At 45.4% G+C, this 24,142-nt stretch overlaps 1 protein-coding gene across 18 annotated transcripts in view; it reads left to right on the top strand.

The window, feature by feature from the left end:
• Positions 1–24,142, top strand: part of PCDH15 (protocadherin related 15) — a 332,931-nt gene that overhangs the window by 189,699 nt on the left and 119,090 nt on the right. For all 18 annotated transcript variants that reach the window (XM_053948646.1, XM_053948647.1, XM_053948649.1 and 15 more), the window contains 4 exons: positions 8,079–8,272; positions 12,611–12,743; positions 18,406–18,485; positions 19,341–19,434. In XM_053948646.1, coding sequence (XP_053804621.1) covers positions 8,079–8,272; positions 12,611–12,743; positions 18,406–18,485; positions 19,341–19,434 — 501 coding nt within the window. The remainder of the gene's footprint in view (positions 1–8,078; positions 8,273–12,610; positions 12,744–18,405; positions 18,486–19,340; positions 19,435–24,142) is intronic.

The raw sequence follows: 24,142 nt of genomic DNA, 5'->3' as shown, positions 1-24,142 counted from the left end.
ATCTATTCAGAATTGCTAATACTAAATGTTAGGCCTGTTCTAGCTGTAGAGATGCAGCTCAGCAACTTCCTCTGAGGTTCCAAAAAAAAATTTCAGCTGAAAAATCTCAAAAGAAAAAGAAAAATCTCCTTTATTGGCAGGACATTGAGATAAAACATTTTGGGACAAGAGGTAAGCAGTGGAGTAGGCCATAACCAAGAGTATTTTCCCATGCCAGAAAACCTGCTGTTTTTTTAACAGACGTTTGTTTGTAGAGCAAATGAGCAATGAAAAATGGGTTGAACACGGGCCCAGAGAGAAGCAGTTTCAATTAAATTTCGCCAGCACTGATTTGTGTTTTAGTGCAGGACTGGAGGTGAATCCTGGTGACTTTGAAATTAAAGGAAAAAGCCTTTTTTTGTGTAATTCTTCCAAGATCTTAGCCCTGCTCAGTGCTGCCAGTCCAGATGGATGAGAAGACAAGATGCAATTGGTGGCTTTCCAGAGTAGTTGAAGGCAGTGGGAACATTGGGAAAATAAGTATAAAATGCCATTTTCTGAACTGTAATCAGGAATTAATTTGAGTGTAGTAGTGCTGAGGAGATGCTTCAGAAAATGGCATTTTCTGTCCCTCCTGTCCCTCTTGAGCTGTACTTGTGCCTTTGTATCTTCAGCTCTTCCTTTGTGTTGTTTTGTCCCCTCATCAGCTTGGGCCATGAGTGTCCCTATCAGGGACAGCCACAGGGTCATTTCCAGCAAGATTTGAGGGAAAGAGAAAAGTTTGAAGCATAGTTAAATTCCTTTAAATGCTGCACAAGGCTGGGTGGAAACACGACAGCAAATACTGTTGTCCTGAAGGAGCCAGGGAGCACAAGGCAGAAAATGTTGCTAAATGAGATTTCTGCTGGGGAAAAAGATTGTTTTCTACTCAAAGTTGGCCTTGAGTATGTTCTGAGCTGCTTGAGGTGTGTTAATGGTACCTGGGATGAAGCAGAGCAGCTCCTTGGCCTGTCTGAAGCTGCTGAAGTGTTTCTGTGCTGAGAGGGAAGGTGCTGCTCCCCAGCTCCTCAGACACATCCTGGTGTTGCAGCTGCAAACATATTCCAAGCCTGGAGGCTCTCAAAGAGCAGGAGGACACACTTCTTAGGAAAACTGAGCCAGAACAGGTTATTTGGGAAAGGAATAATGGGGAAGTTGGGCCTTTAGCTCACCTCTGCTAAAAAATTTAAATTCCCAGAATGAAGTTTTCCCAAATCCATGCTTCAGTCAGCACCTACTTGCAGGTTTTCTGAGTTTATAATCTGGTCAGAGGGAGGAGGTAGAAAATTCTGGCTGGTTTGGGAGAGGAGTTGTTTTTCAACTCATCCCACATTACCAGGTGAGTTTCTCAATTACCCACTTAAAAATAAAAAGCAAAGGGTCAGGTCTCAGGATTTCAGTGGACCGGTGATGATGCCAGAAATAAAGAGGGCCCATCACAGGAAGGATTTGGAGCTGCTGGAGAGAGCCCAGGGGAGGCACCAGGATGAGCAGAGGGATGGAGCAGCTCTGCTGGGAGGAAAGGCTGGGACAGCTGGGATTGTTCACCTGGAAAGGAGAAGCTTTGGGGTGACCTCCGTGTGGCCTTGCAGCCTGAAGGAGCTCCAGCAGAGCTGGAGAGGGACTTGGGACAGGACACAGGAGTAGCTTCCCAGTGCCAGAGGGCAGGGATGGATGGGATATTGGGAAGGAATTGTTCCCTGGGAGGGTGGGCAGGCCCTGGCACAGGGTGCCCAGAGCAGCTGGGGCTGCCCCTGGATCCCTGGCAGTGTCCCAGGCCAGGCTGGACAGGGCTTGGAGCAGCCTGGGACAGTGGAAGGTGTCCCTGCCCATGGCAGGGGTGGGATTGGATGTGCTTTGAGGTCTCTTCCAATCCAAACCATTCCATGGTTCCCTGATCCGGATTTTGAGCAGCTGCATTCTTTGCTCAATAAAATACCTATAAATATATATGTATACTTCATATATGTAAAGGCTTTATAAAGACTGTCTCAAAGGCCAAATGGAAGTTTCTTTCCCATTTTTTGAACCCTGGCACAGTGATTTCCAGGGGTACTCATCTTGTCTCTGTGAAGAGCAAAGTCATCCTTTACCCCACCCTCCCTCCTGGGATCGGGGTCCTTTGGGATCCTCTCCTGGGAGAGGACGCTCATCTCTGCCAGTTCCCAGAGCAAAATGAGTTTATAAAACCACTTTGTCCTATCAGACAAAGAGAAAAGCAGGTTAGAAACAGAACACTAACCTCAGAGTGTCTGAACTGTCTCATAACCATCTATAAAAATCAGACTGATTTTCAGCCACTTAGCTTTTATTATCCTTAGGGTACTATTCTTCTATTTCTTATATTTTTTTCCAAAGTGCAGTTGCATTAAAAAGGTACAAATAAAATGGACAAATAACCTCAGTATGTGCTTTCTTGCTGCCTCATTTTGTAGGACATTGTTTTGATTTTACTCCTGAAAAAAAACCCAAAACATAATAGCTTTTAAGTTACTTGGGTTTTCTGTCTGGTAAAAATAAAGGAAATTTTTAAAATTTAAAAATAAAGGAAATTTTACAATTCTTAGGTTCTGCTTGAAAATTACCACAAATAGCAGGCAAATATATTCATTACAAGCAGAATTGAATTTTTCCCCCTTTATTCCTTTCTGCCTGGATGATTAGATCAAAGACTTTCCCTTCTTTCCCTGTTGCCTTTCAGATAAATGAAAAAACAGGTTTTATTTTATTTCAGTTGTCTCCTCTCATACTTGTGAAATTTTTTTCAGCCCTTTGCCGAGGAGAGTTAAGTTTAAATGTCTGTGTATTTTGCTCCTTTCAGCCTGAAAATTTCTCATTTTTCCTTCTCCTTTCATAGGTATTTTATTGTGCTCCCTGAGAGTTTCTCAATTGAGAAATCTGTACTTTAAAACAGTTAAATGTGGTAAATAATAACTGTCACTAGAAAGATTATTAACAGTAAACCTAGTAAAGTACATAATTCCATCTTTTTTATGTTATTATATTTTTGCTGCCCAGATTTCCATTTTTTCACTGCTCTGACTCAGATATTGAAATGAGTTACACACTGATGGGTGGGGCTTGTAGCAGCAGTGCACCAAAATTTCATCTCAATAATTTAAATCCACTGTTTTTCTTTAGACAGCTCTCATTTTTATATTCAGGAGGCAGGGAATAGGGAATATTGAGCAGGGAAATGGGAGCGCTGGGAAGGGACAGAGGGTGAAAAAAAAAATATTATTCACCTAAATCTTGGCCCATGAGGAGAGTTTCTTTATTTTGTCTTTACAGGAAAACTTGTGGACTGCCCTTAAATGTAGTTCATGGAATGGTTTGGGTGGGATGAGGCCTTAAAGCCCATCCATGTCCACCTAGCTGATCCAGTGCCACCCCTGCCATGGGCAGGGACACCTTCCACTGTCCCAGGCTGCTCCAAGCCCTGTCCAACCTGGCCTTGGGCACTGCCAGGGATCCAGGGGCAGCCCCAGCTGCTCTGGGCACCCTGTGCCAGGGCCTGCCCACCCTGCCAATATCCCATCCATCCCTGCCCTCTGGCAGTGGGAAGCTATTCCCTGTGTCCTGGCACTGCAGGCCCTTGTCCAAAATCTCTCTCCATCTTTCCTGTAGTCACTTCAGGTCCTGGAAGGTCACAATTTGGTCACCCCAAAGCTTCTCTTCCCCAGGCTGAACAATCTCAGTTTTGCTCTTCTTACATCTTACCTCAAATTATCCACATACCTTAATTTCTCCCTAATTTCCTGGTGCAGTGGCAAGACTCTGGTTCAGGGGCTTTCTTCCAAGAACAATTAAATAATTCCCTGATTGAAAATGGAGAATGAAATACGCAGGGGATCAGTGCCCCATTCCTCACTGAAACAATTTTTTCTGTTAGCACCAGTACAAACTAATTTTAAAGGTCCAGCTTAGCCTAAGTTCTTGATTTACAGCTCTTAAACATGCATTGTGCCATAAAAGAGCAGGACAGTTTAGTGGAAATCTTAAGATCATGGAATATCCACAGCTGGAAGGGACGCACAGAGGTCATGGATCCATCTTGGCTCATTAGGTGATTTTTTGTATTTTGTCTTTACAGAAAAACTTGTGGACTGGCCTTAAATGTAATTAGTGGAATTACATTTACTTTACAAGGTATCCAATCCCTGCCCAGCCAGTCCCACCCTGTGCATCCCTGGGAATGTTGTCCAAACACTCCTTGGGGCTGTGACCTGTTCCATGCCTGACCACTCCTGAATATTTCCCTAAACCAATCCTCTCAGAACTCATCTCCAAACCCCACTTCATCTTTTGTTTACATGTTTATTTGCAACCTTTTGCCTTCTGCCTGTCAGGTAATTAATTTCCATCTCCAAAGCAAACCTGATTAGCAGAGAGAGAAAACAAAACCAGGCTGTGTTTGCATTGCTCAGCCAATGTCCCTGCAGACTCAAGGAAAAAATAACAGATTGAGGCTTGATGAAATGTCTGAGTGAGATAATGAAAAAGTATTTTAACCTACTCAGAGATCATTATGTGTGGTTGACTCAAGTTCAGGAATATCTCCATAACAATCTTGAATTTTTCCATCACACTGAATCTGGTGAAAGCTGCTGGGAATGTTGGTCACCACTTTATCTGTCAAGGGCTGGGTGACCACAAATATTGCTCTGAGAAGGCTTCAAGTCAGACATTGAAGCCCAGTTTCCTCCAGTAATGAAGTGAGTCTGAGCAGGGTTTATATCATAACCAACATGTGGCTTTGTAGGCTTAAGGCCATCCTCCTAAGCTTAAGAACATCCTTTTCCTCCCAACAGAACCATTCCTAAACTTCCTTTCCCTCCCAAGAAAACCACTCCTAAGTATCCCTTTCCTCCCAAGAAAACCACTTCTTGCTGCAGCATAATCCAAACCTTTTTTGCCAAACTTTTAGTACATTAAATGTTGATGCAATGGAGCTGATCCTGCTGGATGAAAATTTCTTAGCAGAATAAATGAAACCTTGTTTTGTTCATCTCCCTTTATATTTTAGCCCCTGTTTCTAAATCTTGTTAACTATGGAGCTCTATTGGGCTGGGACAGCTGGAGATGGGATTTCTGGAATCATATATTATGGCAGCAGTTAAACTTGAATTCTATTTAATCCCAGGTTTGATTCCTGGTTTTGCCCACAAAATGTTTTTCAAATCTCTTCTCTTTCCAAGCATTCTGTATTTGTAGGTTTAATTAACCTTCTTAAATCTGTGTGCTTGTGTAGTCATTTTCCTTTTTCATGTCGTCACAGTAAAAACTGGCCTGGTTCCAAATCCTGCCATTAAATCCTCAGGACCCTGTATTTTGCATAAAGGCTTTATTTATCTTTTTTGTGTGTTTGTGTTTCTGTTACTTTTGAAGTTCAGCAGACAAGGTTTTTACAGCTCTGTCACTTGGGTGGATAATTATTCTCTGCAAGGTTAATTAACACACCCAGGTATGTATAGAAGCTATAGAAAGTGTGATTAAATTGCAGTTTTCATAGCATGGCTCCTTCAGAATTCCAAAGGAAGTGAGAGAATGAGGTAGATAAAAAAAAAAAAAACAACTTACACAAATATTTATTTCTTTATAAATTTTGAAGAGATGACCTCTGTTCCATGATTTTTGGGGCATTTCAAGCATTTCTCCTATGTTCACTATACAATGTGTCCCAAAATGCCATAGGAGATGAATTAAGATTTGTTTTTAAAGCTATTGTGGGCTTAGTTCTCGGTTTGGAGAATATTAATGACTTTCTATATGAAATTTTGTATTTCACTGAGCCTTTGTGCATAAAGAATCAAGATTATCTTAGAAACCAGTTATATCCCTGAATTTTTCCCTTGAAGTGTCCAAGGCCAAGCTGGATGGGCCTCTGAGCAGCCTGGTCTAGGGGACACTGCCCATGGAACTGGATGAGCTTTAAGGTCCCTTCCAACCTAAACCATTCCATGAATTCACATCCTCCCCTTGGTGCTCAATGTTGTGTGCAAATGGGATTAACTCAGATACTGCAGCTTTGGGGTTTATTCTTGTTTTAGTGGCAAGGTTTGGTTTCTGCTATTCTGAATCTTCAGACATCTTTGGGCAAAGGTATTTTGATAGTTCCAGGTGGTGGTTTGGCAGTTGTTAGGTGGTGGTTTGGCACTTTGAGGTGTTTCTTTGACAATTTTAGGTGTTTCTTTGGCAGTTTTGAGTGGTGGTTTGGCAGTATTAGATGGTGGTTTGCAGTTGTAGGTGGTGTTTTGGCACCTGTAGGTGTGTCTTTGGCAGTTCTGGGTGGTGGTTGGCAGCTTTAGGTGGTAGTTTGGGATGCTGGTTTGGCAGTTGTAGGTGGTGATTTGGCAGATTTGGGTGCTGGTTTGGCAGCCTTGGGTGGTGCTGTGGGAGGCTGTGAGCTGCTGAAGTTGATGTGATGCTGCACTGATCAATAAATGATTTTCTATCATAGAATGGCAGGGCCATCAGGGAGTTCCTGCCCCTGACTCCAGGTGTCACAAGGTGACAAGAGAGGCCCAGAGGCACAGGTGAGGCTGCTGTTGCTGTTTGTTGGCCTTGCCTCAGGGAGTGGCTGTTGATCCTGCCTTGGTCTCGCAGTCGGTGCTGAGGTTTTCCATCACTGCTGACATCCAGTGCTGCCATCCTCCATCCCTGCTGCCCCAGAGCAGGAGTGTTTGTGTCAGGAAAGCCAAGGCAGAGACCTTTGAATTTTCCTCCTCACACTGGGATCCCTGCAGGGATCCTTCCAGAGGCTGGGATTACTTTGGACATCCCAGGAAAGCTCTGCTTTCACCCCTGCTGGTGCCCTTTCCCATTCCCCACCTCATACTGTTCGCCTGGAGCTGGGAGCAGCAGGGAACCCCATGGTGCCATCATTCCCTGTAACTTCCACTGCTGGCTGTTGGCAGCTGGATGCTGCAGCCTCTGGATGTTCCAGTGCTGCTCAGACCTCTTTGTCATTCCTTGTGCTGTTTGAGGAAATGTCCTGTGGAATGCAAAGTCAGTTGAGGAACCTGTGTATCAGCAAAACAACTCCTAAAGGAGGAAGAGACAACAAGACCAGGTTGAACAGGGCTTGGAGCAACCTGGGATAGTGGAAGGTGTCTCTGCCCATGGCAGGGTGTGGAATGGGATGAGCTCTAAGGTCCCTTCCAACCAAAACCACTCTGGGGTTTTCTTCCATGATTCACTAAAAGCAAATATATTCCCTGGGCTCTAATTCCTGGCCGAGTGTGTATTTGATTTAGCATGGCTCACTACAGAAATGGAATAAACCCACTGCCTTTCCCAGGGGAAGGGAAGAAACCCCTCATTTCATTATGTTCACCATTAGAATTTGGGTCCAATACCAGGATTTAGATTTTTCTCAAGGGATTTAAAGACAACATGGCACTTGGGAACATGGGTTAGTGGTGGCCTTGGCAGTGCTGGGTTAACAGTTGGACTCGACCATTTTAGAGGGCTTTTCCAAGCTGAATGATTCCATGATTCCAAGTGTGTATCCATATGGGAACAGCTGCCATTTCCCTTCCCCTTGGCTGCCACAGCCATAGGTGCATATAAACACATACATTGCTCTCCAGCTCTGCACGAGGAGGGCTTGGAATGCCATGCCTGGACATGACACTTCCTGGCACTACCAGGGCTGTCACCTGGAAAAGTGGAGAGAAGGATGGGAAATAAATGAATACAAACCTTTCATTACTATTGAAAGACAAAAAGATGTCAAAGAAGACAAAAAAATATCTTCTTCTCCCATGTGCGTTTAGAGAAAGTCTTATATAGTCCAACCCACAGAGAGTAAACTCGGTCTAAATATATTTCTTAATTTGTATCTTAAAATAATTGGCTTGCAATCTTTAGCAAGCTGTTTTTCTCTACTTCATGATGTTTTTACATCTATTACTGTTCATTTCAGCTGTATCTTTGTTGTGCAGTGCTTAGAAATTCCTGCGTGAGTTCCAGATGTCCGAGCTCCCCTCTCCTCCTCCCGAATCCTTCCCAGAGGCTGTGGAAGTGGCCCCTGCTGACCCTGTGGTTTTGCCTTGCAGCTGACAGCCGTGGATGCTGACGAGGGAGCCAACGGGCAGATAGTGTATGAAATCCTGGCTGGGGACCAGGGAGACTTCACCATCGACAGGCACACAGGGCTGATCACCATCGCTCCAGGAGTGCTGCTGGCAGTGGGGCGCTCCTACGCCCTCACTGTCAGAGCGTCTGACAGTGCCCCCCCCGCGCAGAGAAGGTAATTAGTGCATCCCCTAACGACTGATTCATTACTCCAGCAGCTCAGCAGTAACACCTGGGCCACACCCCACACCCCCATGTTTCTAGTCCACACTTCTGTTCTGGAAAAGTGGCACACACAGGAGAATTCTTGCCCTTTGTGGTCCTTAATGGTATTTCCCTTACAGCCCTGGGTTTTCATGATTTCGTTTGCTTGCCATGGTCTGTTATTTAGAAGCTCTCAATTGTGCTGTCGCTTTCCACCCCTTCACCTTATTGAGGTGAAGGGGTGGAAAGAAGAAAGCAAGTGAGAAGGGAGATTGTTTTTGTTCAGAAAATGCAAAAAGGATCCCAAAGAATGGGGTTGCTGAGCTGGAGAACCTCTCCAGGTGAAGAGTGTGCAGTGTCCCTACTAAGACCAAAATTCCTAAGGGCAGAATTCTCTGCTGTACCCCAGATGAAAAATAAGAGCAGACTGCAAATTTAGGATTTAAGCAGGGAGGGGAACATCATCATCTTTAAGGTCCTTTTTTACCCAAACCATTCTATGATTTATATGTTCAGAAACCAGCAAAGGTATCAAGCCCTGCTTACCTGTTTCTGTGGAGTTTGTGTTCTAAATGTGCCAAAATGTCATTTTATGAAGGTGGGAGAGAACAAAAAAAACGTCTGTTGTGTTCTGGGCCTGATATTGGTAATGTAACAACCTCCTTGTCCAAAAAGCATGAAGAGAGGAACAAGAGGTTCCAGCATTTAAACCTCCCACAACAGTAAAGTGGGAGGTTCAAGTGGGAAATGTAAGAAGGAACTAAAATACAAGACTAGGATTTCAGTAACTGGATTTTCCTCAGGACCTGCTGCTTCTTCCATGTCTCCAAGAAAGCAGCTCATGCTGTTGTGCACATTTTTTATAATTACTGTCCATTCAACTTGTTAAGTTGTTCATGAAATTAACATCTGGTAGCAGTCCCTTGGCTGAATTTCACTCTCTTTTTCCTCCTGCTTGCTTTTTTGATAAACCCTCTCAAGCTGGTAGCAGGCTGCTAGTAGTGCTGAGGAGAAGACTGAGGACAACTATGCATTTATTTTGTGTAGTGCTTCAGAGAGAAGGCAAAAAAATCAGTATTTCCTCTTCAGAGAGTCTGAGATCCCCATGGTGTAGCTCCACACTACAGCTCTGATTGCCATCAACTCCTTTTGTGCTGGAGAAATCTTTGTGTTGCCTAAACATATGTATTTCTGAGGATGGATGTTGGGATCCTGTGCTTCCTCCTCTGATAATGCCTTCAAGACAAATAAGAAGTGGGAAGCTTTGCCAGGATAACCAAAGTCACCTGGAAAGTGGCTGGATTTCAGTCTCCCCCCTTGCTTATGCACAAAGCAAAACCCAGCCACTGAACCTGGCTCAGGAACTGTAGCTCTGCAGCCTTTGTGAACACAAATTTAAATCAGAATTTGGAATTCTCTGTAGGTTTGTTGGGGTTTTTTTTTGCATGGAATGACATTTAAAAATGTTGGTGGGTGGCTGTATCCTAACTGAGATTTGGGGTTTGAGTGTTACTAATTATAATTTTTCATGTAAGTTATTGAGATATCATGGAGATGTTAAGGTTGATCAAGATCATCAAGTTCAACCTTGTCAACTAACCACAGCAAGTGTCACATCCAGTTGTTTCTTGAAACAGTCCAGGGCTGGAGATGTCACCCTTTCCTTGCGCAGCCCACTCCTATATTGAGGACAACGGTTTCTATTTTTTGAAAAAAACAATGGCAACATTTGTAAAATCAAACAATTTCAGGTCAGACTTTAAGCTTTTCACAATCCCTCAGATTCCTGGACATGGGATTCACTTGGTTATACAGGGTTCTGCTGGATCAAGTCAAGATAGGTTGGTCGACATGGATGGAAATCCATTCATCCTCAATTTTATAATTGCCCAGAGCAGCTGGGGCTGCCCCTGGATCCCTGGCAGTGCCCAAGGCCAGGCTGGACTTTGGGGCTTGGAGCAGCCTAGGATAGTGGGAGCTGTCCCTGCCCATGGCAGGGGGGGCACTTGATGAGTTTAGAGTCCTTTCCAACCCAAACCATGATTCCATGTGGAGGTAATTTAAGCAGAGATGGAGGTGCAGTTGACTTTCAATCAGCTGGTGGGGCACAAAAGCTGTTTTTCCATGCTGGAGTGATTTTGGGAGCTCTCTGCAGTTCCCAAATGCTGTACTGGTCTCTGTGTATTCACCTGCAAACACCAGCTGCAGTGCTTGGCTCAGCTCCATCTCCTTCCCCTTCCCATGCCAAAGGAAAATTTGCCAACTCCTTAACTGGGCTATAACCTACACAAAAGACACGTGGGAAAAATGCAAGGTGTTAATAAAAAAATGGATTGGAATTGCAAAAAAAGCCATTTAATATTAGAGTGCTTTTACATTGCAGAATATTAGTACTTTATTCCTGTGATTTTGCCTTAAATATTTAAAGACAATTTGCTTCCTATTCCCAGAGTCACAGAATGGTTTGGGCTGGGTGAGACCTTAAAGCCCATCCAGTGCCATGGGCAGGGACACCTTCCACTGCCCCAGGCTGCTCCAAGCCCCATCCAGCCTGGCCTTGGGCACTTCCAGGCATCCAGGGGCAGCCCCAGCTGCTCTGGGCACCCTGTGCCAGGGCCTGCCCACCCTCCCAGGGAACAATTCCTTCCCAATATCTCATCCATCCCTGCCCTCTGGCAGTTTGAGCCCATTCCCTGTGTCCTGTCACTCCAGTTCCTGTTGCAGGGTCCCTCTCCAGTTTCCCTGTGGCCCGTTCATGCCCTGGAAGGAGCTGTGAGGTCTCCACACACCCTCCCAAGGAACAATTCCTTCCCAATATCCTATCCATCCCTGCCCTCTGGCAGTGGGAAGCCATTCCCTGTGTCCTGGCACTGAATCCTGTCACTGTGTGTGTGGATGTGCCCTGAGGGGCAGAGTCCCTTCCCTGGGGGTGTGATTTATCCTTCTGGACAGCAGTTTCTTATCCTGGAGCATGGCCAGAGGGTGTGTGACAGTCTCCAACACGTTCCTCTCAGCCCTGGCTCTGCCCAGCTCTGTCAGTGACCCAGAGCTCCAAAACCTGCTGGGAAAGGGCAGTGGGAAACACCAGCAGCACAGTGGTGACTCTGCTGAGCCACAGCTTTGGGCAGCTAATTAAAAATATTGATCAGTAATGTGTTGTTTTTATGTTAAATGAGTTCTCTCAGTTAATACAGCAGCTGTTTCAACAATAAATCTGTGGTAATTTTGGGCAGGACCCTCTAAAACAGCTCTGGAGTTTGCTAGCCCTGCAAGAAGCAGCTCTTTGTGTTCATGATTTTCTTCTCTCTCCCTCTTCCTGCCCCACCTCCAAAAAAACTGGGTCAAATCCCTTTGTTTTCATTCTTGCAGCTCTAAAACCTGAGATTTATCAACTTTTTCCAAGAATTTATGAGGGGAAAAGCTACACCTCCAGCACAGCACTTGCTCTTCTCAGGGGTTTGTTCTGGGGTGGGGATGCTGTGCTGACATCCAGGAGGGGAGGCAGGTGGGATTATGGAGCAGAGAGGCAAGAGGAAGATCCCTTGAAGTCAGTTTTTTAATCCCCCATCTCCAGGGGGACTCCTGGCTCCTTTTCTCAAGTTGAGGCTGTTGGATATCAAGTGGATATCAGGATGGTTTGTGCAGGGTCTTCAGTGTCAGTGTCCCAAAGAACCTTCAGTATTCCACCTGGAATGCTGTTTGCAGTCTGTCTGGGACAAGGATTCAGTGCAGCTGAAGGGTTTGCCAGGGGTTTGTAGCCTCCTGCACTGCCACTGCTCTGAAAAGGGATTTATTGCTCTGAAGTGGGGATTACTGACCCACAGCATCGCAGCAGAGCTGTGTGCTTCTCTTCTCCCAGCATTTCCCTCTCTGCCAGCATTCTCTGCTCCCTCTTTTCCAAGCAAAGGAAGCCAGCTGGCTGCCAGCAGGGATGCTCCAGGGGTGGCTGTTGTGTGTGGCAGGAGCAGTTCCCAGCCTGGCATTTGAGCTGCTCCCGCAGAGGACACAGCGCATCGGGAGCTGTTTGTTTGTGGAGTGTGCACTGATATCTTACTGCTCTGTTTTTGAAAGTACACCACTTTGGGCTGCTTTGGGGGAAATTACTGAGCTTTTCTTCCTGTTCATGTGGCAGCCTGCTTTCCTTTTGATCCAGAAGGAAAAATATATCCTGAAGCTTTCTGAGGAGCAAAGGGAGGCTGTTAGAGCTTGAGAACGCACAGAGTGTAAAGCAGCCATTGTGGGTTGCCTTGTGGATTGGATTTATTGATTCTGACTGGTTTTGACTGGCTTTTCCCCCTTTGCACTGCAGGAGCTCCATCACCACTGTTTACATCGAGGTGCTGCCTCCCAACAACCAGAGCCCTCCGCGCTTCCCGCAGCTGATGTACAGCCTGGAAGTCAGCGAGGCCATGCGGATCGGCGCTGTTCTGCTAAACCTGCAGGTACCCAGGCTTCTCTGGCATGCCCTGAGGGTGCTGAAACCTTCCCCACCTTCCTGCCCTCTGTGTCCATGCCATGCACAAACCAGTCCTTTCATCCAGGGGAAAAAAAGCGGCAGTTCAAAGGGATTTGAAAATTGTTCCATTTTGATCAGCAGCCCTCTTTACACGGACTGCAGAGAAAAAGGGCTCACTTGGCTATTTCTGTTACTTCTTTTTTGATTTAAATATTGTAAAAGATGCTGTAGGCTGCAAATGGCACTGCCCAGAGAAGCTGTGGCTGCCCATGGCTCCCTGGAAGTGTCCAAGGCCAGGCTGGATGGGGCTTGAAGCAGCCTGGGACAGTGTTCCTGCCCATGGCAAGGGCTGGAATGAACTGATCTTCAAAGTCCCTTCCATTCTGGGATTCTGTGATAATTATATTTGAAAAAAATTCTGTGAGTGACTGGGAACTTGAAAGGACTCTGATTTATTGTGTTAGAATCTCTCTCTGTATTTGCCAGCAGATCAGAGGAGCTTCAGCACCTCATTCATGGGGAATTTCAGCAAGATTTCTGGCAATTTGCCTTCCCTACCCTGTCGTTTTTGAAAAATGCCTGAAGATATTTCTACCCCTTGTTGTGTGTAACAACAGGCTGAGAGAGAGCAGAGATCCCAGTGCTGCCAGTCCCACAGACCTTGTGCCATGGGATCAGGGATCATGCAACAGCTTTTGGCCAGGTCCAGGAGCAGGAACATCCCTCATCTCATGCAGCAGAACCAGACCTCCTCTTGTTGCATTAATAATTAAAAAAATCAGTTATTTCCTCACTTATTTACTGCTCCTTATCTACTGCATTGCATTCTGCCCAAAAAAAACAGCTGTCCAAAATCAGGAGATAAATGGGAACTCTTTATTGAGGTGCTTTTTTGAGGGGTGAGAAACTTACTTAATGCTGTGTTTAGCAGTAGTGAAATAAAGGAGCTCTAATTAACTCACTGGAGCAGGTGGATGGGAAAGCTCCTGCTCAAACGGTTTCCTGCTGAAAGACTGGGATTATTCTGGCTGGTTAAGTTCATACACTCACCTGTGCTGAGGGAGGATGACTAATTTAGCTCAGTGCTGCCAATTAACTCCTGGCACATCTGTGGTACCTGCAGGAAATGAGGAGTGGAAGGGACAGGTTGTTCAGGAGCCTTCTCCTCGCTGGTGAGAGACACTTGGGGTAGGAAGCCCCAAAGAGTAGCAGGAGCCAGGAACATGCTGAGAAACAGAAACATTTGTGTTTCCTTAGCAGGTGCTGAAATCTCTGGCTGAGGGCCTGAGGGATCTTTGGAGGCAGAAAAAACCTCTTGGCAGGCTTTAGAATTGAGGGATTTGATGGGATTTAAATGTGGTTGGAAAGTGAATCTCCAATGGAATAATCTGCTTTAATGTTTCACTAAACCTCAGGCAGCCCATTCTGGGCTGGCCCTGCTGAGGGACCCCGAGGGCTGTGTCCAGTTCTGGGCCCTCCCAGCCAGAGAGCCCTGGAGGGGCTGGAGCGTGGCCAGGGAAGGGAACGGAGCTGGGGAAGGGGCTGGAGCCCCAGGAGCGGCTGAGGGAGCTGGAAAGGGGCTCAGCCTGGAGAAAAGGAGGCTCAGGGGGGACCTTGTGGCTCTGCACAACTCCTGCCAGGAGGGGACAGCCAGGGGGGGTCGGGCTCTGCTGCCAGGGAACAGGGACAGGCCAAGGGGAAACGGCCTCAAGCTGTGCCAGGGGAGGCTCAGCTTGGACAGCAGCAGGAATTTCTGCATGCAAAGGGTGCTCAGGCCTTGGCAGGGGCTGCCCAGGGAGCTTTGGAGTGCCCATCCCTGGAGGTGTCCCAGGAAGGGCTGGAGGTGGCACTCAGTGCTCTGGGCTGGGGACAAGGTGGGCACTGGGCACAGCTGGGACTCCATGGGCTGGGAGGCATTTTCCAGCCTTGGTGATCCTGCATTTTATGAAAAATACTTGATTATTAAATCCCAAATATCCTTAGCTGTAGCTTTGGTGATTAGTCCAGCACTGTATCTCTTGTAGGTCTGGTAGTCCTCAACCTGAAATGTGGGAGATAGAAAGGAACTTTTTACAAGGGTCTGGAGGGCCAGGACAGAGGGAATAGACTCCCACTGCCAGAGGGCAGGGATGGATGGGATTCTGGGAAGGAATTGCTCCCTGGGAGGCTGGGCAGGCCCTGGCACAGGGTACCCAGAGCAGCTGGGGCTGCCCCTGGATCCCTGGCAGTGCCCAAGGCCAGGTTGGACAGGGCTTGGAGCAGCCTGGGGCAGTGGAAGGTGTCCCTGCCCATGGCAGAGGTGGCACTGGATGGGCTTGAAGGATCCCTCCCAACCCAATTCCAAGTCCACCTCCCTCGTCCTGGATTAAAACCTTCATCTGTATTAAAGGACTTTTGTGTGCAGCATATTTCTCTTTTCTTTTTCCTTTATTCCCTCCTGTGTAAAATCCACCAGGACATTTTAACCATTCATAAACAGAGTATTTAAGCTTCTGAAATCCTGTGCTGCCTTTTCCAGGTGACACAAAGTTCACAAATAGGCACCTTGGTTTGGTTTTTTTTGCCTGTGTTCCATCATTGACGTGGAATATCACCAGGCCTCAAATACTGCACAAGTGTTTTTTCATCTGTAAATTTTCACACTGATGTTTATTTTCCTGAGTCTTATCAATCCAATCAGTGTTTGGGCTGGTGCAGGTTTAGAAATTATGCTTTTATGGTTCTCTCTTAGTAATAATTTGGTAGTTCTGCATACAGCAGGAGAGTTACAAAATCCTGGAGAGAGCCTGCAAAGCTTTTCAAGTATTCCCAAATTATCAAATCTGAAGATCTACAAAACATTAGGGTCAGAAATAATGCAAATGTAGCTGCTTTAAATTTGCCTTTAGACTTTGGAAAAATAAAATTCACTTTTTTCTTGTCCATTAAAATTTCTTATGCTGATGATGGAGGGCTTTATTTCTTTCTTATCCCCTTATTTATTTTCTAATGCACCCGGCTGGTCTTGACTGGTGTTTTAATTAACAACATTTGAGATTAATGCAATATTAAATGATCTCCACTGCATTAATTTGTAAATAAACCTCAGAGTTTATTGCATGCCTGGGAGGCGTTTATGGCTTCATGTTCTGCCAGCCATTATTAATTAAAATATGCAAATGCTGTCATTTTTCTGGGAGCCTGCAGAACAAATAGGGCTGTTAGCAGGGTCCAGTTCTGTGCTGAACAAGGAGGCAACATGGAATTGTTGTGTGCAATTTATGAAATCACTCTATGCCATTGATCTGGAAAAAATCAGGAATAGATTGCTCTTCTCCCTTGCCTTCAGTGGTTTTCTTCTGTGCACAAGAACTTTGTGTTCTTTGCATTTTAAGAAAGCAGGAGTTTATAAAACAATGATTAAAAGCAGGAGTTTTTAAAAGCAGCTTTCCCCCTTTTTTAAAAACATATTTTCTGTGGGGATAAGGAGAAAATTAAATCAACAACGGCCAGTCTTTGATTTTGTAGCTTCCTGAGAGCCCCCTGACTTGCTATGAGAGAATGCAGACAATAATGATACCCCTGAGACAACTTAATGTGAAAGGAGGGCAGGATGCCCTGCAGGGAAGGTAAAAGGAGGACAAAGGGCTAAAGACATGAGCAACCATGGTATTCTGGTGATTCAAGATCAAGGAGAGCCCTCAGAGGTGCCAGCTCCTCCCATTGTCTACCTCCAGTGCTTGCGGCATTTTGTGTTCTTGGCTCAGATCCTGACTATTCATATCCTCAGGCCAAGGAGATCCAAATTCCACCCACACCTCCTGTCACTCAGTGCCACCCATGGGATTTATAAACAATTTTCCCAGTCTGTCATCGATGTTGTGGATGGGAATATTGATCAGTGCTGGGAGAGCTGTACACACCTGAGCAGAACTGAGTCAGTACCAGCACTGCCCACTACTGCCTGGCCTTCACTTTGATCATGGGTTTAATTCTTGCTTAATCCCACCCTCCACTTGGACGCTGTTGTTGGAACTCCTTTGGGAAAATGTCCCAACAAGCAGTAGGAAAAGCCTTCACCATGGCTCAGCTGTTTTTTTGAGCCACAGTTTCTGCCCTGTTCAGGAGACTTGTTGTCCTGTTGGAAAATCAGATTAAATTGCTTCAGCATCCTATTGTGCTAGAGAAATTCAGTTCTGTGTCCTCCATCTGCATATTGGCATTGCAGGGAACTTAAAATTATTTGGATATTTTTGGGTTTCTGGGAATTGGCCTCCACCTGCCTGGTGCCTGATTTCCTGGCTCATTCCTCCATGAAGGATAGACCTTGGGTTTGCACTCCAGCATTTTTGTTCTCCGGGAGTACCCAAGAAAAAAAAAATCTCTGATGGCTTTGAGATTGCTCCAGCCCTTCTACACATCAAGATGGACTTCACTAGGCTTGAATTTCAGCAGCTGATTCAAAGATGCTCTGTTTATGAACATCTTCTCTGCCTGACTCTTGCCCAGCTCTCAGCTGAAGTTTTCCCCCAGTTAATTTAGTTTGGAGCTGGAATGGGGGAAGTTTTACCTCTCTGACCTTCTCAACATCATCCCTTCTGTTTTTCAAACCACTCCTCAGGTTCCTTCTGTAACTTAAACATTTGTTATCCTTTGTGTTCTCTCCTGTTTCTATTCCAGTTTAGCCTTGACTTCTGACTGTGTCTCCATCCAGTTTTTCTTGCTTTTTGTGCTGATCCTTTCCAGCTGTCTTAGCCCCTTTTTTTTATTTGGCTAAACCAAGTTGTTTTGGTACTGCATTCCCTGCTCTGCCTGCACATTTAAATGGTTTGTGCTTCTGCTCTTAATTTTGGGGGACATTTGAGTTGGGTTTTTTGTTATTTTTCTTGGCTTTTTATCTCAGAAATTGCTTTTTAGGTGGTCAGCTCAAAGCTACGCAGCCTTTGATTGTGGTCCACAGAAACAATTTGACAGGAGCAAGGGGAGGGTTGGCCTCTTCTCTTCTAGACCAGAAGGAAAGGCCTCAGGTGTCACCAGGAGAGACGTCAAAAGTAGTTTATTCAACTTTTTAAAGATTTTTTTTTTCACCTAATAGGTAGAATATCCTCATTTTGGTGCTGTTAATGTCTGTTCTTAAAGGTCTTACCCTGATCTTCACCCCCCACTCCAAGAAGCAAATTATTTTGGAGTGTGAGTGCTGCAGTTAGAACTCACTGAAGCATCAGCCAAAATCTGGGATTCTAATAAGATAACAGAAAGCGAGATCTTCATAATAAGTGGAAATTAAGAATGAAAAGAAAGGAAACTGAAAGTTCAGTCTAATCAGTGTGGAGCTGCAGAAAAATAGAAGTAAATAACTAAAGACTGAATTTCGTACTCATGCTGCTGGATGTAGATGTAATTTGATAATTAGATAATTACTAATAATTAATAGTAATTATTATCCTGCATTCAGGATATTGTAATTTCTGTGCAGCATAGGAATTCTGATGTGCTCCAGCTTTATCTTGAGTAGCCCATCAATAACCAGAGTTGCCTTAGAAATAGGGATTGGTGTCATCCCTGTGAGAAGCTTTCCTAAAACTTAATTCCCCAGTTTCTGCATAGAAGGGAAGAGAAGAAATATTTGCTACTGACTGAATTTTATCCTCTTTTTTCCTTCCCTAAAGGCTTTTGATAGAGAGGGCGACCCCATCAAATACCTTATTCAGAATGGAGATCCTCAACAAGTTTTTAATCTCTCTCAGAGGTAAGTGGGAAACCCTTGGAAAACAGACTTGGAACTTGTCAGCCCAGGGAATGGAGGAGCTGAGAGAAAAGGGTTGTGCTCAGACACCTTCAGCTGCTCGTTCGAGGGGCTGTCAGCCATTAATGAGAGCTCTGTGAGTCAAATTCCACTCTGGGCTTTGTCACTGGCCACTGTTTATTTATTTTAAACACTTTAGGTAGGGGAAACTCACTGAGGTGGAAAGATTCCATTTAAAAGAGTGGCCAGGGATTAATTAAAACCCTTTTACCTGTCAGCTCCTGACTAATGGCAGGGACAACTTTTGCTTTAATTTCCTGACTTGTTATGGTTTAGCCTGTAGCAAAAAGCCTTTTGAGCATTGTTTAAGAACTGTATTTTCCTTAAATTGAATTCCAACTTAAATAGAGTGAGAAAGAGAGGGTTTGTTATGAAATGTAAGCACCACCACCCTTTATTTTACCTATTACTAGCTATTAATTATTATTTGCAATCCAAAGTATCCTTTTCCTTGCAGAGGAAGGGAAGTTGGTGAGCTGACTTCCCACAATAAATGATGGGACAGAAGTAACCTGAGGTTTATTAATTTCTGGTGCAAAATAATTCTAATTTGGTGTGAGGGAAATATTGTGAACCTAAATACCCAAACCTCCTGAGACAGGTTGATGTTTTAATCCAGGATTATTCCTGTATCCAAGTGGAGAGCATTAGGAATTGGCTCATGGCTTTTCTTGGCTTTCACCCACAGAAAGCCTAAAAGCTCCTACAAAGAGGAGCCTTGGTGCCAGGAAGGTGGTGGAGCTCACAGACCTCTCCCAGGTGCCCTGCTAATGTGTCCTGGTCTTGTTTCATTCCCAGCTCTGGCCTGCTGGCCTTGGGAAAGCCCCTGGACAGAGAGAGCACTGACCGCTACATCCTCATCGTCACGGCCTCGGACGGCAGACCCGACGGGGTGAGTGTCCTGCTGGGGCCTTGAGAAGGCTGCCCTAGAACAGAGGCCAGACAGAGTTAAAGAATAAAGCAGGGATTTATTACAAGGATATCCTCAGTGAATCCGCCTTGGGCAGCACAAGAGCCCAGCCAGGGCTGCACCCAAGATGAACCAAAATGGTCACAAAATGCACGACTGCTCACGGGCCCTCTCACTTTTAGAAGTTCTGCTCCATTTGCATATTGGAGTTAATTCTCCAATTACACCTTTAGCCCATGCAGTCCCATCCTGCTTGTTTTTCTCTCTTTAGTCCACATTGTTTATGTGCTTGGGCCTGAGATTTGGATCATTTGTCCTTGGTCCCCAGCTGGAGAAGGAATTGTTTTGTCTCCCTACTCTGTAAAGAGAGCTCACCATCCCCTAATATGAAGCTCAGAACTGCACACTAAAGCAGCACAGAATCTGAAACACAGAAAACCTAAACCTGAGGCATCACTGGAGGGCTGGACAGCCCTGGCCACCTCCACGTGGTCTGACTGTGTGTTTTCCATAGACCAAACCTCTCTGAAATCTGGGACAGTTTTCCTTTGGTTGGTGCGGGTGAAGCCTGTGTGTCACTGCCTTTGATCATGGACAAAGGGATGTTGCTGCTTTGTGTTATTCTTTAACAGCCAAGGGTTTGTGTCTTCACAGATGTTCACCTTCTGTTTCTTCTTTGTGCTATTCAGTACCTGCTCCTCTTCTTCCCTTCTCCCAGATGTGAAAGTTGTTTTAGTGATTAGTACTTTAGCCAGCCATTTTTCACAACTGACTGTCCAGCTCTCCAGAAAACTCCCACTTCTCTTACAAAAATAATAATTTTTGGTTAGGAGCTATCTCCAGGTCTTCTATGTTTCCACCAATCTTTGACCCCACAACCAACCCAGGCAACTGCTGCTCACACTTGTGGTTAATACAACAAAATGGTGATTTTTTCAATTTTCTTATTATAAAATGGTGGACTATTTAAGGATATGTGTTTATTGATCAGGCAGAGGCAACAGAATTATTTTTCCTGAAAGTTTGCAGCTGGATTGTGCAACGTACCTGGGAATGCAGCAGCTCTGCCATGGAATAATAGCACAGGTGGGGGAGAAATCTCTACATCTGACCTTGTGTATAAGGGCAGATCTAAATAACATTAGTAATAATTAATAAATAACAAGAATGCATTATCTGGGCTGTTCTAGAAGGATTTGAGATTTAAACAGAGCTATCTCTGACACATTGCTATAGAATGATCATGAAAATTCTGGGATTTGGACCTGTGCTCATCGTGACAGAAGAAAATCTCATTTATTTTTTCTATCTCATGCTCCTCTTAGCTTCTTCACCTTACCATCTTAGCCTTCCTGCTCAGGATTTACTCAGAATTTCCACACACACCCAAAAATATCAAGGAAGCCTTTATACAATTTAGTGGCAACATGGACTAATTAATCTGTTAACAGTCTCCACCTTTTCCATGAAAAATCTGGTTACAATTTTTGTGGGTTTGTTCTTAGTGAACTGCTCTCACATCTGTGAGTTCAGTGGTTTTGATCTCAAACTCTCAGCTGGGAAATCTGAAGATGTAAATTAAAGACTTGCAAGTTGGTTCAGGCTGTGTTATGCTCCTGAAGTACTCTCTGGGGTGTAAAAAAAAAAAAAAGGGGACTGAAAAGCTCATTCCTTTTCCTTTCATCTGGAGAGAGATTCGTTTGCTTTGCCCCGGGATTAAGTGGCCAGCAAATTAATTCCAACATTCTGAAGGTGATAGTTGGGGTTTTGAAAGGAAATCCTGTTAATCGTGGCACAGTGCTTAGCAGAAAATAGTTGTATGCAAGCTGTGATATGGTGTTTGAAGCTCAGCTCTGGAAAAGCCACCCAAAATAAAACATGGAGAGCTCTTTTAGAGCTGTCCCTGGACTGTGCTGTTGGACACCTCTTGAAATTCTTGTTACTGGTTGTAACAAAACCCACTTTAAGAACTCCACCCCCTGTTATCTCATCTCCTCACCTCCCTCAATCCCATTGGCAGGGGCTGCCCAGGGAGCTTTGGAGCCCCCATCCCTGGAGGTGTCCAGGGAAGGGCTGGACATGGCACTCAGTGCTCTGGCATGAGGATCAGTCACAGAGCAGATCTGGTAATCTTGGAGATCTTTTCCAGCCTTGTTGATTCCATGACTCTATGATTTCATACCAGATTTTTTTTGCCCTGGAATTTTGCAGCTGCAGGTGTGTGTGCATTGTTCTCAGGGTGAAATGTGGACACACTCTATAGCTTGAGCGTGTTCCCTGTGCCTGGTTTGGGGTTTTTCTCACTGTCCCTTACCTGTCTGTAGCTGCTTTCTGCAGTTCATATTTTCTGTCAGGGTTGGGGCACCTTTCTTCTTAAGATTTTCCAGCAATAGGGCTCAGTTGTCCAAAGCTTCTGGTGCCAGCAGCTGGAAAGGGTTAAGAGTGGGCTTGCCAGGATTACAGAAAAGGCTGGATAAGCTGCTTGGCTTTCATTTTACAAACAAATGGATGAAACAAGGCAGCTCAACCAAGCCATTAAATCTCCAGGCCTTTTCCATGCCAGGAAACAGTGGGTGTGACTGATTTGCCAGGCTTCCTTGTGTCTTTACAATTCCCTTGATTTGCAGCTCTTCTGGATGTACTCCTGCTGTTTGACAGGCTCCTCCTGGAGAAGGGTCAGGACTCACTCAAAGTTCCTGGTTGGTACTGTGCCAAAGCCTTCTGAGGACACAGATCCTTGGTCCAAGTAGTGCCATTTCATGGAGGAATTTTGCTTTTTAACTAGTTTTTATCAGGAAGCAACAGTGTCTTTCTAGGAAAAAAAAAAAAAATTCTACAATTACAAAACCACTGCTCCCCAAACTCATTCACTTGCTGCTTGTCATCCAGCTCTGCTTTTTGTGAACAGTTCCATTAGTGCCTACAGAAAACTGGTGATGTCACCAGATGCCTTGTTGCAGTTTGCCTTAAATCCCGAAATTAATTCCCCAGACAGGTACAATGTCATTTAAATCCCATTAACATATTTTAGCTGGTAACATATCCAACCTGATCCCGTGCCATCCAACATGAAACCAGCTATTAAAGTCAAACCTACTTAAAGTCAGCTTTTGGATTTCATTTCCTGTATTTGCTTGTTTTTTGGTTTGTTTTTTTTTTTTATTTGAAAGGCATTCAAAGGAAAAAGACTTCACTGGTGTGGAGTATTTTTTTGGTGTTATTGTTGTAGGTTTGTTGGGTTTTTTGGGGTTTTTCTTTTTTTTTCAATGATATATGGTGTCTTGATCCTGCTCTACCCCTGCCCTCCTCAGCTGGACAGTGAAGAAAAATATAAGGAAAGACTCAGGAGTTGAGATAAGGACAGGGAGAGATGCCTCACCATATATTGCCATGGGCAAAACAGCATGGGGAAATCCATTGATTTTATTACCCACAAAATCAGAGCAGGGTAATTGGGAAGAAAAATCTTAAGAATGTCTTCCCGCCACCCTCCCTCCTTCCTGGGTTCTTCCTCCTCGCCTCCAGTGGCACAGGGAGATGGGAATGGGGGATTTTGTTGTTTGTGCTGCTGCTGCTTCCTCAGGGAGAGGATTCAAAGTTCTTCCCCTGCTCCAGCCTGGGGTCCATCCCACGGGAAACAATTCTCCCTGAGCTGCTCCAGTGTGAGTCCATCCCATGGGCTGCAGCTCTTCATGAACCACTCCAGTGCAGATCCACTTCCATGGGGTCAGTCCTTCAGGAAGAGGCTCCAGTGTGGGGGTCCCTCATAGGTCTTGAGTGCTATCAGCAGACCTGCTCCAGCATGGGCTTCTCTCTCCATGGATCCCTGCTCCAGCATGAGCTTCTCTCTCCATGGATCCCTGCTCCAGCATGGGCTTCTCTCTCCATGGATCCCTGCTCCAGCATGGGCTTCTCTCTCCATGGATCCCTGCTCCAGCATGAGCTTCTCTCTCCATGGATCCCTGCCCCAGCATGGGCTTCTCTCTCCATGGATCCCTGCCCCAGCATGAGCTTCTCTCTCCATGGATCCCTGCTCCAGCATGAGCTTCTCTCTCCATGGATCCCTGCTCCAGCATGGGCTTCTCTCTCCATGGATCCCTGCCCCAGCATGGGCTTCTCTCTCCATGGATCCCTGCCCCAGCATGAGCTTCTCTCTCCATGGATCCCTGCCCCAGCATGGGCTTCTCTCTCCATGGATCCCTGCTCCAGCATGGGCTTCTCTCTCCATAGATCCCTGCCCCAGCATGGGCTTCCCACCTCTCAGCATCCCCGTGCTCTGGTGTGGGCTCCTGCAGGAGCTGCAAGTGGATCTCTGCAGCCTCCATGGGAAGCAGGGGCACAGCTGCCTCCCCATGGGTTTCCCCACGGAATCTCGGCTCCTCTGCCCCTCTTCCTGCCCTGCCCTGGGTATCTGCAGAGCTGCTCCTCTCCCCTGGTCTCATTCCACTCTTCTCTAGCCACAATTACAACTGCACAATACCAATTTTCCTTCTCAAATCAGTTATCCCAGAAGCATCACCACCAACTCTGCTTGGTCAGTAGCAGGTTTATCCTGGATCCCCTGGAGTTGGCACCACTGGAGCATCCAGCATCTCCTCTATATATATCCCTATAACCCCTCACTACCAGAACCTTACCACACAAACTCAGTCCAGGAAAACTTTCCTCCTCAGTTGCAACATGGATAGTT

Source organism: Vidua chalybeata, chromosome 8 (assembly GCF_026979565.1).
Source record: "Vidua chalybeata isolate OUT-0048 chromosome 8, bVidCha1 merged haplotype, whole genome shotgun sequence".
NCBI lineage: Eukaryota > Metazoa > Chordata > Aves > Passeriformes > Viduidae > Vidua > Vidua chalybeata.
The sequence above is the reverse complement of the archived record's forward strand: the minus strand, read 5'-3'. Positions and strand labels throughout refer to the sequence as shown.